Source organism: Micromys minutus, assembly GCF_963924665.1.
Source record: "Micromys minutus genome assembly, chromosome: 3".
Lineage (NCBI taxonomy): Eukaryota > Metazoa > Chordata > Mammalia > Rodentia > Muridae > Micromys > Micromys minutus.
In genome coordinates, this window is record NC_137972.1 from 39,384,481 (window position 1) to 39,400,412 (window position 15,932).

A 15,932-nucleotide genomic window follows, 5' to 3' on the forward strand; every position below is an offset into this window, starting at 1 on the left:
ATGGTAATAAGTTCAATTAAACTGAATCTGTACAACACAAGTGTCTTTGGATGGCTGGAAAGGAAATTAATTATGTGCTTCACATTTAATAAAGCTTGAGAGTCATATTGTGTTGCCTTTGCTTGTTTGTTCATTTGGTTAATTCTGGCTGTTAAATGTTCATTAAGGAAAAAGAATCCACTATTGTATCCTACAATTTTTTAACCATAAAAGAAAGCATTTGTACAGAGCCAGTTAGATATCATTGATATAAAAGTTGTGGCTGGTCCACAGTATAATGGCAAGAAGTAGAGGATTTCAGACCCGCTGTCTAGGTGATGTCAGTTGCAGCATGGAGTTTGGATCTGACCTTTTGAATGTGAGATGTTTCAGAACTATAGCAACCATTTGTCAATACACTTCTGGAATTAGCAGTTTTCAACACATCTTCATGTATATTCCTCATTTCTTTTAAGAATGTGTATTTAAAATTCATGCTAAAAGATCATGAGTAACATAGCTAAAAACTTTTATATAAGAACAAGAGGTCCCTTTTCCTATAGTCTATGTTTACCTTCTACCATTATGTTTTGTTTAAAAACAACATGGCTTTATTTTATATTACATATAGTCATAATACATTATTAATTAATATCTCATGTACTTTGGATTTTAAAATGACTTGTGTTATTTTTTTCTTTGCATTTTGAGAGAGCATGTATTTGTAATTTTCTCCTTGATAAATGCCCAGAAATATAACTTCTGGTCTATAGTGGTTATATTTTGTGAATTTTGATATCCAAGAATACATTCTGGTTGTATGTGAATAGCATTCCAGGTGTTTGAGTGCCATTTTTCTACCATGCACACCAACAAAGTCATTATTGTCTTTTGCTAATATTATATATGTTAGTTGAATGCTTAAGTGCATTTTGATGATATTAGTGGTTACAGTGATATTTCTTTATAAGTGGCTGACTTATGATGTGTCTACTATATCCAACAAGGATGTGGTGCTGATGCTTAACTTTGTCCTAGATGCTTTTCCATGAACGAACAGGGTATAAAGAATCACAAGTCAAACAATGTTGTTTTTCTCATAGGCCAAGGACAGAAAAGTTAAATGCCTACCAGTTCTCCTGGAGTGTAACCATTATAAATTCAAATCTCAGTGCTACTAGATCTTCTTTATGAGCGATTTGTTAAAAGAAGGAGTCACTGTGTGTATAGCTGGTATTGCTAAAGTCAGATAGTTTGTGAACTCTTTATGGCTGTTTTCAAGGTCCCTATGAATGTCAGAGGAAATCATGATGTCCTGCGCCATTAGATTTCTGAATGTGTCAAGCTACTGTGAACATTGCAGAACATGAGCTACAATTGTCCACACTTTCTTACTATTGTAGATGCCAGTGGGATCTCCTATTGACATGGCCTGGCCACTGTCCTTCTAGGGAAGGATCTATCATAATTAGTATTTAGCACTTTTAACCAACCAAGTTTTCTTTCCTACTTTAGGTGCCTTGGGTCATAAATTGTGCAAATCCTATTAGGAAGGCCTTTAATTATTGCCTGGATATAATTGGTTCCAATGGAAGACATCTAATTAGGTCAAAATGTATTCTGTTATAAGGGTCTAATGTTAAAAGCTTTTGTTGTGTGTTAAGCAGCCAAACGTCATTGCTGGTTACTGATTTCTGATTAATCCCCAGTCAAATCTTGACAGTCTCAAATAATTTTACATGTAAGGGGCCAGGGCAGTTCCTGGGTTAGTGCTCCCTGGCAAAGAAAGGTGGAGGCATTTTTTAAAAATTACACATAACATTCCCTCTCTCATCCCCTCTCAAGTTTTTCTAACTGAAGAGACTATATTTCCACTCATCTCTCTATTCAGGGGATGGTCGTTATTTCTCAATGTCTGATGGAGTTAACACAGAAAATGAATTTTACAGCACCCATAATGGAGATGCTATAGACAACCTAACCTACGGTGCGGGAAGTTTTCTTCTCTTTTTTCTACATGTATTGTCTTAGTGTTTCATTGTTGTGAGGAGACACTATGACTAGAGCAACTCTTACAAAGAAGAACATTTAATTGAGCTGGCTTACAGTTTCAGGGGTTTAGTTCATTATCATCTGGTAGGGTAGGATGCATGGCAGCATGCAGACAGACATGGTGCTGGAGGAGCCAAGAGTTGTACCTCTTGAGCAGCAGGAAGCAAGGAGAGATTGTGTCACTAGACTGTGCTTGAGCACAGGAGACCTCAAAGCCTGACTCCACAGTGATGCACTTCTTCCGATAATATCATGTCACCTAAGTGCCACCCTCTGTGTCTAAGCATTCAAACACATGAGTCTATGAGGGTTATTCTTATTCAAATCACCACATGTGTGTAAACTTATATGTACCTCCTATACATGTATGTGCTTAAAGGAGCTAACACACACACACACACACACACACACACACACACACACACACAAACATGAATGAATGTGAATGAATGTAAAAGAAGCTGCTGTTTCTGAACAAGAATGGCATGGATGAATTTTGATTAGGTGAACAATGATCGCTGTATCTGGCAAGGAAGCAATAAATTGTTAACTCAGTCCCCAGAGTCCCTGCAGTGTGCAGAGATGCAAAGGAAGGAAAAATTAACTTCTTTGTGGGAGTATATGGGGTCTGAGTAAAAGTCTACAGAAAAATTCACTTCTAGTATAGATCTTTGAAGTAAAATTTAATTTTTGTTTTATTGTGATTCTATGTAATGACTTAAAGTAGATTGATGCAAAGAACTCATAGCATTCAGGTGAAATTATGTTAAACTCTTCTGTTGTCATAGCTCAAAAGAAACATCAATGCGTTAGTAAAGGAGCAGCCTGTAAAAAGTGTATGGCAGGAATCCAGCTAGACTCAGCTGGTCATTGTGGGAGGTTTGTGTTTTAAAGAACCCCAGTGACTGTTTTCCTAGACTACTATTTTATTTTCAATATGTGAAGCTCCACAAATCCTGTAGAATTAAAATACATTGTTTACTGACTGGCCAGTATTATTGTCCTGTGACCGGTAATGACCTATTGCCTCTTTGTATTTTCAATATATAGCCAAATTTTGACTCTGCCAATTCTAGAGTGAGACTAATATCCTGGGAAAAAAAATCTACCAATTATAGCTAACCATCTGATGGGAAATTTCCAGCACCCAAGGTTAACATGAGGCGCAAGCAGAACTATGTATGGTCAGGGCAGAGCATATGTCTCACACTAATCTTTAAGCATTATTTAAGGAAAATTTATCAAAAAATGGAAAGGATCCATATATATATGTACACACACACACACACACACACACACACACACACACACACACACACACACACACATATATATATATATATATATATATATATATATATATATATATATATGAAGGATGAAACAGTAAATATTTAAGGCCTTGCAGGTCAAGAGGCAAAGTTTATGATTCAACAAAACTTTTTAATTCTACATTCTTGCTACAGTTTAAAAACACAGTTATATAAACAAATGGTCTGCCTGACTTCTAAATATACTTTATTTATAAATATTGAAGTATCAATTTCATAAAGTATTTACATTTAAAAATATCATGTTTTTTTTTTCCCCTAACCAGGTGAACATGGGACTGCTTATTCTTAGCTTCGGGATAGATAGACACAAACAAGCAGATGGCTGAATACAACTCACTGGTCATGGTGTGCAAATTCATACATTCTTCAGCTCAGGTAAGCATAAAGATCAGTTGGAATGCTCATTTGACATGCAGTGGTTTTCAGGTCCTATCCCTTGACATGATGATACAGAAGGTTAGAGGCAAAGCCCAGAAGACCTGCATTCCCATGAAATACTCTAACCAATTTTTCACTTGCTAGGTGACATAGTCAAAATCCTTCATTTGTAGGAGGATTCCTGTCAAAGCACAGACTGAAACCACTAAGCACAGTTAGCAAGGGTCCTTTGGAGATGGTGTACCATGGTGATCACATCCATAGCTTAAAAGCCTGCAATTCATGTCGATCCCAAAGGTGATCAGTAGAAGGTAGGGTTGTTGTTACCATGGTTATCTTGTCCACCCAGACACAGACAACCAACCTCAGGTGCTGTGCCTTAGGCCTGAGACTTAAAAAGGCGTCATATAAACCTGTATAGTTAAGACACCCGCCCTGGAAAATAGCACAGTGCTACCTCTGGTATGAAGATAAAAAGTGAGTGAGTGAGTCCAATACTGCCCGTAAAGGTGGGTAGCCATCCTCACAGCTCTTAGTAACATTGACAACCCTAAAACACATACCTTTGTTTAAGGGTAAGTAGGATGCTTTCTGCTAGGATTGGAAAGTCTGACTTGAGAAGTGTTCTTGCTTAGAGTCAAACAGCAAACCAAATCCCAAGTATAGGACAACTAACATGAAAAAATAAAATCAGCAAAACTTAGAAATTCAGACTGTAGGAGGATAATCAGGAGTCTCCTGGGCACCTGTCAGAATCCTGTAGTCTGGAAGCCTACTTATGCATAATTTGAATATTTATCCCCTAGATGGATACTTGCCAGGGATTCATTTTAAACCTCCTGTCTCATGTAGAGAATGTGCCCTCTTCTCCTCTTCTTACTGATCCTGTGTCTGAAAATATCTACCGCCAGCCTCTCTCCAAATAACTGGGCCAGAGGTAGTGGGTAAGAGAATTGAATTTTAAATGAGTGGTTAATGACACAATTATTGTAAAAAGGTTAGGAGGAAAATGTGTTCTGATGTCTGACCTTCCCAGAGTTCTAATCCCAGACATATGAAGAGATCAAAACGAACACAAGCACATTTTAAGGTTAGAGTGCACCTTCTCTGATAAATCAGTCTCTTTGTAGATCTGGAAAGTGAATTAAAATACGGCAGTGTGTCATATTCCAGGCAGTCAGGGTGTGGGCTTGGAGCATTTGATGGGGGATTGCGTACATGGTACAGTTCATGCTGAGTTCAGAACGGCTCTTCTCTGCCTTTATTGTGCTTTATGGAGCAGATTTCTCAATTGTATTTCTCATTTCTTATTTTAATGTCCTTGGTAAAAACCTGAAAGCATAGGCAATCTTCACTACACACAGGCACACGAGTGCTTCCTAACCACCGAGCACTGCACTTAAGGTGCCAGGATTCTTATCTTCTGTGACCCTACAGACCTGTGAAGTTCATATCCTCCCCTCCGTATCAAAACAGCACAGGAATCGGAGACCTGCGTATAGAAGCTGCTCTACCCGAATGTCAGTGTCAAGTCCAGAGAGACGGCTGAAGAACATGAACTGTACATGGGAACATGTTTGCCTGGTTCCTCTTCTCACAGGCCTTCCTTTTTTATATTATTCTAAAAATGTGTGTGCATGAGTGTGTGTGTGTGTGTGTGTGTGTGTGTGTGTGTGTGTGTTTCCTGAGACAGCCAGTGTCTCTTGTAGTTCAGGCTAGCTTCAAATCCTCTATAGAGCCAACGCTGGCCTTCCAACACTGCTTATCTTGCCTTAGCATTCCAAGCGCTTGTATTATAAACATGCAGGAAATTTGAAGATTTTTTGTGGGCGTTTTGTATGTACAAGTATACATGTATGTGTGGTATACATATATGTACATATATGTACAGGTGGGCATTTACATTGTACGCATGTGTATGAAGGTTAGAGGCAGACTAGATGTTTGTCTCTGGGAGCTGTCCACCATATTTTCTTGAGATAGTGTCATGTTAAGCAGGCTGAACTAACCGGCTAGAGAGCCCCAGAGATCTTTGCATAGGACCTACATGTGCATGTCACAAGGCCTGGCTCATAAGATCTGTATTCTGGGCATTGAACCCAAGTGCTAATGCTCATAAGACTAGCACATTACTGATGGTGACACCTCAGCCCAGTTCTTGTAGTCAGAGAGCTGTATGCAGGTACCCTTGTTCACCATTGGCAGGATATCTGAATCCTACCATATGTCCTTCTAAGTCCACTGGAATTCTCTCTCTTGAAAATATCCCTGAAGTTGCAGTTCCCATCTTCAACAGACACATACCATCTGACTACTTTAGCATATCCTCTTGTAACAATGAATACTTAATACTCTTATCTACACTGACATAATTAAATGTATTTTAACAGTGTTAGTTTTTAATTCATTGCAACTGACAGAAAACTATTGTTTGCCCAATACATATCAAAGCACACAAATGATTACTAATATTAAAAACACTTAACTATGTACTCACTGTACCTCTTGTATTATACTTGGGGAATTATTGTACATATCTTATTAGATGGCAAGAATCTATTTCATTCATGAAGATCAGTAAAAGCTATCTCAGCAACATAATGTTTATACAAAATATGAAGTGGCCATGGCATAATTTGGTATATTTGGAAGCTTCACAGTTCTCTGCCTAGTGCAGCAGGGAAATAATGATGTCCATAGTTGTGTGTCTATAACCTCTACCTTACTCACCTTTCTAATTACTCTGCTGGCTTAGAAACTTCATTAAGTGTTCAGTGATATAGAATGTGTGCATAGTCATGTTACTATAAAGTAAAGAGCAATGATGCCAATAACAATAACAACCAGCACTATTTTCAGATACCCACACTTATCACTTAGTGTGAATCACCACAGACATAGAAGCCAGGTGAAGAAGCCAGTGCGACTATTATCTCCACATATGTTACTGATGACATTCAAGATGGTAGAGATAGTAAGTCAAAGCAATGAGACTTAACCCACATCTTTTCTACTTTAAACCTGGTCTTGAATCATAATTTAACATGGTCTGCTGGTATTCTCTCATATCTGTATAAGAGGACCATCCCTCTCACAGGGCTGAACTTGACGAGCACCCATCTTGGAAAGCTTGGGCTCTCTATCTTGGTCCTAGGCAATCACTAAATCTCCTCTTACAGCTGACATAACCATATATTACCAAAGGTTTCTAACTGGAATTCTATGGTATAAATATTAGCTAGTCTCTTTTTCCTTTTTCCTGTGAAACAGAGTGAACCCACGGGCATATGCCTGTGCTACTGGTTTAGAGAATTAATAAACCAAAACAGTTGGGAGTCCAGATAAATACAGATCTACCTCTAACTAATGTTTTCTGACTTCTAACTCTCCATCTGTACAGATTAAGTACATTCATGATTTAAAAAAAAAAAAAAAAAAACTTTTCAAGACAACAGCAAATTGTCAACTTCCAATGACCCTGACATATATAATTAGGTGAATATTTTAGCTTCATGCTTAAGTTATAATTGAGGTAAATATTTTTCCTGAATATTTTAACTTGCCTCAGGCTTTCTTACTTCAGAAAAGAAGCTACAAATAGGTCAGTAAGAAAGAATATGAAACAGTCCATCAGAATGCATTGGGTATTAGCAGGAAAAAAAAATGGTCTCCTATTTTACCTGTAGAACCAGGGAGAACTTGGGTCAGATTTCTGACCTTAAGTCCTTCCATTTGTGGTGACCTTCAACAAGGCACCACACTGAGTGTTATTTTTATTAGTCAAAGCACCACTGAGTTTCCCTGCACCTGAAAAATCCTAAGACTGACTGTGCAAGACAGGGGGTGATAGAAATTCAAATGAAATGTAAATGAAGATCTCAAGCTTTACAATTCTCAGCACTCCCAGCAATGCCATCAACCTGCTGTTGGGACAGTCTCACATCATACGCTGTGCTAAGAGCATAAAGGACTTTCAGTCATGAAATATAAAGCACCTAGACTAAGAGATGAGGGACATTTTATTTCCTTCAAACTGACAAGGTTGGCTGGGTGACTTAAGCAAAGCACACAGGTGATCAAAACCCTTTATTACTCTGAGAAGCCATACCCATATCTCTGAATACCCAGGGCAGCTCTTTGTAAAACTGCCAGCGTCGTTGTTTAAACAATGTTTGCTAAAAATAGTACTTGAATCATGGGTTTTTAATTTGTTAGCACAGGGTTTCTACACATGAATTTCCAACCTATAGAGACTTGAAAGAAATTTAATTAAAGGACTGCAGATAACATTCGTTACAATACTATAATAGACACAATGGCTGTAATTCCGAAATTGTATTGGACGATGCTGAAATAAGATAGCCTTTCAATCATATTCATTACCAACGGTTCTCCAAGAATTGTTAATCATATCATGTTTGCTGTGATGAATTAATCTAGCAACAGTGATAGCTATACATATTAATATGAATGCTGCCACGTCTGGAGATTCTATTATTAGGTATAAAGAGTAAAGACACATGGGTTCTTTGAGTTGGCCATTACCTTTCACAATCACATTCCCAGTACTGCTGGCAGTTCCAAAATGGTTAGTGGCTATGCAAGTGTAACTTCCAGCATCAGATTTAGTCACATTGATGATTCTGAGGTTTCCATCTTCAGAAATAGTAATTCTGAAAGCGAAGCAAATAAGGAAATGTTGTGATGTTTATCTCGTGAGAAATTATTTCTGTCATTCTGTTGCATTTCACACTATAAATCATAGTTACATCATTCGACAGCCTTGTCTGTTTTTAGGAAGTTTGTCTACATATGCATAACCATTATTGGGATGTGCAATGTGTTTAATACTTTCCCTTTTTTTTTTTTTTTTTTTTTTTTTTTTTTTTTTGCTGAAAACAGTCTCAAATCTTGAAGACTACCGTTAGTTTTAAAACTGCTAATGAGTCTTAGAAAGGAGGTTGAGGAGATAGCTTTCTGGGTGAAATTCTTGCCATGGAACTCTGAAGACCTGGGTTCCCTTCCCAGAACCTATATGACAAGAGCCATGTTAGGTGGCATGAGCTTATAATCCCAGCAGTGGGGAGGCAGACGTAGGTGCATGCCCAAGACCTGCTGCTCAGCCAGTTTAGCTGCCCAGTGAGTTTCATGTGAGTAAGAGACCTTATCTTAAAAACCTAAGGTTGGAAGCATGTGAACAACGATATAGCAGATATATCCCTGGTCCCCATATATGTGCCCTTATGCCCTTACTTCCCTCATTCCCTCATGATCTGTCTGTCTGTCTGCCCCCCTCCACACACACACTGTATTACTTGGTTTATGTTTCAGATCTCTTTCTACCTCTGGGCCTATATACTTACTATCCTTCAGACTTGGGCATTACCTCCCCATTTGCCAGTTACTTGTTCTTTGTCCTGTATCTTCTGAGAGCAGAGACAGTGCTCATTTATGATTAACTTGAATCTGGGATACTGAATAGAGTGGGATAAATGCCCTGTAAACCGTTGTTAGCAGTAGAATGAATGAGTTTATAAGTAAGTTCTATTCTAAGAACTGGCATATGTTATGGGAAGTTTGAGTGGCTACGCCACTGAGTGCTGGTGGATATTTCAGCCAAGGATCTAGAATGGGCAGGGCTTTATTTAACAGAATGTTTAACTAGGTATTTTTTAAATAAATATAACTGAAGATTTAAATTTACTATATTGCAGACACTGTGTTTACTATCTTTTGGATAATGAAGCTATAGCTCTTCCCAAAATGTGTTCCAGATAATGAACAAGTTAGCTAAAATGTGGAAAAAAAAAACTTGTCAAATGATGCTGGAGTCACAAAGCTCAGTGTCTATAAACCACACATGCTTGCTAATTTTTGTAACCTTAGGGCTTCTTGTCTATGACATGGAATTTATTAAACAAACGTGTCTGGCTCTTGGAAAGAACAGATTCTGTTGGATTTCTAGCATGTTCCCCTGGTATTTATCAGCTAGTAATGTCTTTCATCTTTGAGTCTTGTTTATTATTAATCAATTGATTAATTTTTCCTTTTTTCTTTTCTTTTGAGAAAGAGACTCACTATGTAGCACAGGCTGGCCTTATATTTCTGACCCTAGTGCTGGGCTTATAGGTAAATATTAAGGTATCTGTCCTCTTTCATCTTGAACAATGGACTAGTATTTAGCACCTTCCATATATAGGAAGATGGGCACAACAAAATCTTCTTCAGTACTTTCATTTTATACAGTAGTTAAGTCGACTTATAAGTTAACCATGTCATCTGAAATCAACAGAGAAGGTACAGAGAGGCAGCTACTGACAGAGGTTATGGTTGGGTGGTTTGTACAAGTGGATGGAGGCTGTGGCTATGCTGCTTCTGATGGAAGTCTGGGGCCAGGGACAGTGACTTCTGAACTGAGATAGCTCCCCTTGTGGATAATAATATGTCATGTTGCAACCATGGCCATTATGGTGGCAGTGGCTCCTGGCAGCTGGCCTGAAAGAACTGCCTTGGTACTTGTATGCTTTATATTTTACAAGCTGCAAAGCCTATGGAGACTCAATTAAAGCAGAATTTCCAAAATAACCAAAAACCTTCAGCAATGGGTGTGGTTGTTATGTTTGAATGCAGAATTGCACAAGATGAGGCAGCCTTAAAATTAGACATGGGTCCTATTTGAAACATGAAAAGAAGCTGCTCATTGGAAACTTCTGTTTATAAATCATCCAGGCAAAAAAAAGGGTGTGGGACCTCAAACTAACCAAGTTTAAGAGTCAACAAACGATCAAGCTATAAAGTCTGGTAATGCACCTACATCAGCACTGGGCAGGTAGATATCTGCCATGGAAGGGGGCTCACCTTTATTGGTGGATTTTTACCCAGTAAATGGTTGATGTGTGAAAAAGAAGGATGATACAGGCACCAATAAGTTATTTATGCTCCTTTTAAATGTAACTAACCAGAATTCTGTAAATAACCTTAATGAAACTCATTGAAAGTTGAGGTGGAGATAGTTTGGAAGAGGAAAGGTAATAGCTAGAGTTGGTGCAGGGAAAAGGGTAATCAGGAAGTGAATACCATCAAAACATCATGTACATGTGTAAAAATGTCAGAAGAAAACTTATTATTGTAAAAAAATGTAGTAGATAATGATGAAATTCCATATATATATATATATATAAACTCCCTCCTGTAATAAAATTCTTCGAAGCTACAGTTTTCAACAGCATTCTTGCTCCAGCTAAATCAAAGCTTGGTAGAAAAAAGATGCAAACAGGAGGCCTTCTGCTAACTCACCCACAGAGACATCTACAGTTGCTCACTGAACAGCATTTGATTCCTTATTTACCAGAGAACAGATGTACTAACAAAAGCAGAGTGGCGACCACATTTTAATTACCTCAATAATAACAAAAATAGCTTTCAAAGACTTAATCACATTCCTATTTATGAGACAATTTGCTGGAAATTGAGAAATGTTGGCATATGATAACTCAGTAAATAGGGTAGCATTGATATTTTAGATGTGAATTGAATTCATCAAACATGAGGTAGATGAGCCTGGAACATAGTAAACACGCAAGGGCACTTTCAATGCACAAAGGTCTTTTAGTAGATAGTTTCAATTAAAACACTATCATTCTAATGCCCAAATCCTAAAGCCATTGCCCAAATTAAACTGTATCCTGCAAATGCTATGGATTAGGAAGGGTGCATAAGAATAAAAAAAAATGACACGGGACCTAACCTATCCTTGAGACACGTCAAGTGTATAATATGACCATATTATTTATGTTCAAAGGCAGAGCAGTTCATCCTTTCCAGTAGAGATATTTTGGACTAGATAATTCTTAGTCTTTGGGAAGGATACCAAGAAGCATACCAAGGTTATCTCAGGCACCATCTCAGCCCTTATATTCTGACAAGACTTGTGGAAACCTGTATGTGGGGAGAGGGAAAATTTTACCTCTAGTCGAGAACTAGTCTAAACTAATTTGCTATTGTAGTGACTGCTATTGAGTCTGTTCTGTACCTTGCCCCTCCTACCACCACCACCAATGCTACTTACAAAGAGATAAATAAAAATATTAAAAACAGACTTGAAACATTAGAATGTACACTAGAGGATGCATGAGAGCTCCTGTAGTGCAACTCTTGAATTGCCATCCAACCTGCATGGGCTTTTTCATGATATAACTGCCTTTGAGTCTTTGCACCTGTAAGTAACCCCTCCCTGACACTCCTGTAAGGAATCCCCATGAGCTCATCACTTTAACAATTTGACCTTTGGGGATATCATTTATTTAGACTATTTCTTTTTGGCCCTAGCTGGAGTAAAATATTTGTTCACACCTCTCCATGAACATTTAGCACAATAGCCTTCACCTAAGTACATATTCAATAGATGTAATAATGCTTTCTATTTGACAATGCATCTAGAAACAATGCTCGTATGTTATAGATCAAACATTTTTATGAATGCATTGGCCATTATTTCTCCAATAATAATATTTTCATAACTCTACATGTATGAAGAGTAGGGTGCAAACCTGTCTGAATAGGAGACACTATTGTCTTTGTTACCGTGGTTGGTTTAAGAATATGCATGCCACAAAAACCAAAGTCTATGTGAGAAGACAATCTTTTTCTGATGAATTGCTGAACTTCGTAGATATAAAGCTAGAAGTTTTGGCAGTTACTTCACCAAAAAGAAAAAGAAAGAAAAAGAAAAAGAAAAGAAAGAAATAGAAAAAAAAATAGCAATTCTCAGGGAAGTCAAGCAAAGAGACAGAGAGGCAAAGACGGAGAGAGCAGCTTATGCCAATGTTGAGGTTTTGATTCTGCCCAACAGTTAGGAACCCATGATATATGAACCAATAATTTCAAATACCAGAAATGGAGTTTTCAGCCCATAAAAGTAAAAGAATGCAATCTCCTGAACACACTACTAAACTCGTCCAGGTGCTAGTGGATATAAGAGTGCAGGCGGGGAATGGGTTTCTGCCAATGAGTCGGTGGTTCCTGCCTATCCTGAGCACATTATCAGCAAAGTGATGGATGCTCATCTTGGTAGAATAGCCACAGAGCATTGAATGTAGACCTCATATATGGCTGGATCATATTTTCAGCTACTTATCTCTACATTTAAGGGCTCTAAATTCACAGATTAGACTGTTGCTTTATAGGACTTGTGTGTGTGTGTGTGTGTGTGTGTGTGTGTGTGTGTGTGTGTATGTATGTGTGTCTGTGTCTCTCTGTGTGTGTTACATGTACAAGTACATGTAAGTTAATGTATATGGAAGTCAGGCTAACATCAAGTGACTTCTTGAATTGCCATCTACCAGATTTTCTGACACAAGGTCCTTCAGTGACACTAGAACTCTCAGATTTGGATATACCTGCTGGGAAATAAGCATGAGGGGTCCTTTTTCTCTCCTTTCTTTCTGCAGCCTGGCTCCCACACTGGAATACACATGCAATGCAAAGTCTGACTTTTACACAGAAATCCAGGGTCTGAATTCAGTCTCTACACTTTCATGACACACATTTTACTGACTGAACTACAATCTTACTCTCAGTTTTATGGAGCTACTTTTTTAAAAGTTAAGAAAAAGCTCATATGTTAGAGGTACTATTTGGACAACCTCAAAGAACTTTTGAGATAATACAGAATACTAATATTTATTTAGACTCCTGTTTCCTTTTAGGTCTGGTGCCATGCCAATTTTCAAAAAATGAAGAAGAAAGGCAAGAAAGTTCTTCAAAGACTAATTCTATATTAATTTTCCTGAAAATTTAAAATGTTTTATTTATTTGAATTTTTCTGTATATGTGGGTATTTTTTTTTTCTGTGTGTATTTATTACACCATGTGTGCTTCTGGTGAATGAAGAGGTCAGAAGAAGGTATTGATCCCTGGAACCAGAATTACAGATGGTTTGGTGTTACCTTGTAGGTGCTGGGAACTGAACCTGTCTCCTCTGCAAGAGCAGAAAGTGCCCATAACCACTGAGCCATCCCAATAGTCTCTTTCAATCACACAGTTTTCATTGTGCTACATGTCACTTGAGCTTTCCCACTGTAGGCTATTGATTGACCCCCGAGGTCGACTTTGAACTCTGAGCTCCTCCTTAGGCTTATGAATAGTGATCAGACTAGATGGAAAGGGTTGAAAAATGGAAATCCATCTGTGGCTTAGAACAGGTCAGCTATGACCTACCAGTAGGCTTTTGAAGACATTGCTGATAATATCAGAAGAAAAAAAAAAAGCCAGCAATGACAAAGTATCAAGTAATAAAAACAAGGGTGTGACAGGGAACTCAATTGTCTTTACATGAGGAGAGGTCATCTAATTCACAACACAGTAAATTACCAGCAGCACACAGAAGTGTTTGCTTCTCTCCTGTCACCAGAGGTTTCAGACAAGGGGGGACAGGAGCATATCTGGACTTATGAGATAAATTGAATCTTTCTCAGTTTGAGGCTCTGGGTTGCAGCCATTGAAGAGCTGACCTTGTCAGCCCTGTAAATCAAAACTAGTCTGGGGACAAGGGACCTTTAAAAGTGCTGAATCTTTTCTTTTGGGGGGCTTTAGTAGCAGATGACAAAAGCTGCCAACTCCACAATATTCTATCACCCCAATGGGAAGGTTGAGCCCAGAATAGTGACCTGTAATTCTTATGGGCAGTTGCACATGGAGGCCCTGCTGCTTGGGAGAGAGGCAGGGCAAACTCATTTGCCTGTGAGTCACTTTGAAAATTTCCTTATAATTAAATCCCTTTACATGACAACTTAGAAAAGCCACCTTTCCTTCTGCAGAAGAGGGATAACAATCTTTGTCTTCTTTATATGTGATATATTAAAAAAAAAATTAAAAGTTGAATACCTGAAAACAAAGCTATCGATTATACATTGCACAGTAGGTGTTAGTGTTTCTGAAAAGGGAACATAAATAATGTAAGACCCCAAGCATACAGAGAGGTATTGCTGATTGTCAGTTCAGGAAAACTGGCAGGATGTTGGTATTACCATACAAGGTATGGCTCTAGATAGGTGTGGGCTGCAAGCTCCAGGAGATACCATCGATCCCTTAGATGCAGTTAAGACATTCAACCTTTCAACCAGGGGGCTCTTCTGCATTTTTTGTTAAAGAATAACACACAGCATGTCAATCATACCCTCACTGTATGATCAAAGCAAAAGTTCCTAGCCTTACCTATGTATGCTTCGTTCTGTATTAAATATTATCAGAACTCAACTAAGGGGATAATTGTGACAAATGGGAAAACAGGATGCTAGAGGTAGCACATCCCTTCAGGGCAGCAATCACCTTAAAAAAAAAAAACAGCATTAGCTTTTGGGGGCAGATGAACTCATTACAGTTCCTTTCTGACCTCTGTGGGCCCTTCAGATTGTAGCTCCTCAGTCAGTTTCTTTCCACTGTTCCCATTTGTGAAGGAGTTAGGGCAGCCTTCTGGCATAAAGCTACAAGTCCCTCTCTCTTTAGCTCTGTGTGCAGACTTACTATACAGAAAACAGCAGGGTAGCAGAAAGGGAAGCTAGTAGAGGTGCTGTCACTGCAAAGTTCCATACACCAAGTAGCTTCACCATGGGGACTTGTTAATTCACACCTCAGGAGACTGAGGTCTGATATTATTCATCTTTATGAGAAGTTCTGCAGGAAAGCCTAATTTCTCAAGATAGGCAGGGTTAGGTCTGTTTAGGTACTCTGAGGAAGAAATGAAGGTATCCCTCCTTTCTCTTCCCAGCTTCTAGTGACTGTGTGCTTCATTCTGTATTGAATATTATCTAAACTTACAGAGACAGTTCTCAGTTCTCTGATTCTGTTATCACATATCCTTTCTCTACGTTCTTCATCCCATCCTACCTTGTTTCTGTCCTCAAGTTTCCCTCACACTATTGTAGCCAAACTATTGGCTACTTTGTGGGCTCTTTCTTCATTCACCCTTCTCCACCCCTTTCAACCACCCTTTCAACTCCCTAACACAAGATAGGAGAGAGAAAAGGATAGAGGGAAAAGTAGGCAATGTTAATGCTAGACTACTTCCTGCTGATTAGGAGCATTGAATTTTGGGGGGCAAGTTTGACCTTTGTAGTCCAGATGTCTAATTTCTCCTTGTTTATTTTTTGTGCCTGACTACTTAACAAATTTCAACCAACAACCCACCAA

At 38.4% G+C, this 15,932-nt stretch overlaps 1 protein-coding gene across 4 annotated transcripts in view; it reads right to left on the bottom strand.

Annotated features, from left to right (window-relative positions):
• The window catches only part of CNTN4 (contactin 4), a gene marked incomplete at both ends in the record, with an annotated part of 500,648 nt that overhangs the window by 71,250 nt on the left and 413,466 nt on the right, over nucleotides 1-15,932 (bottom strand). For all 4 annotated transcript variants that reach the window (XM_080914740.1, XM_080914738.1, XM_080914739.1 and 1 more), the window contains one exon: nucleotides 8,289-8,416. In XM_080914740.1, the coding sequence (XP_080770866.1) occupies nucleotides 8,289-8,416 (128 nt within the window). The remainder of the gene's footprint in view (nucleotides 1-8,288; nucleotides 8,417-15,932) is intronic.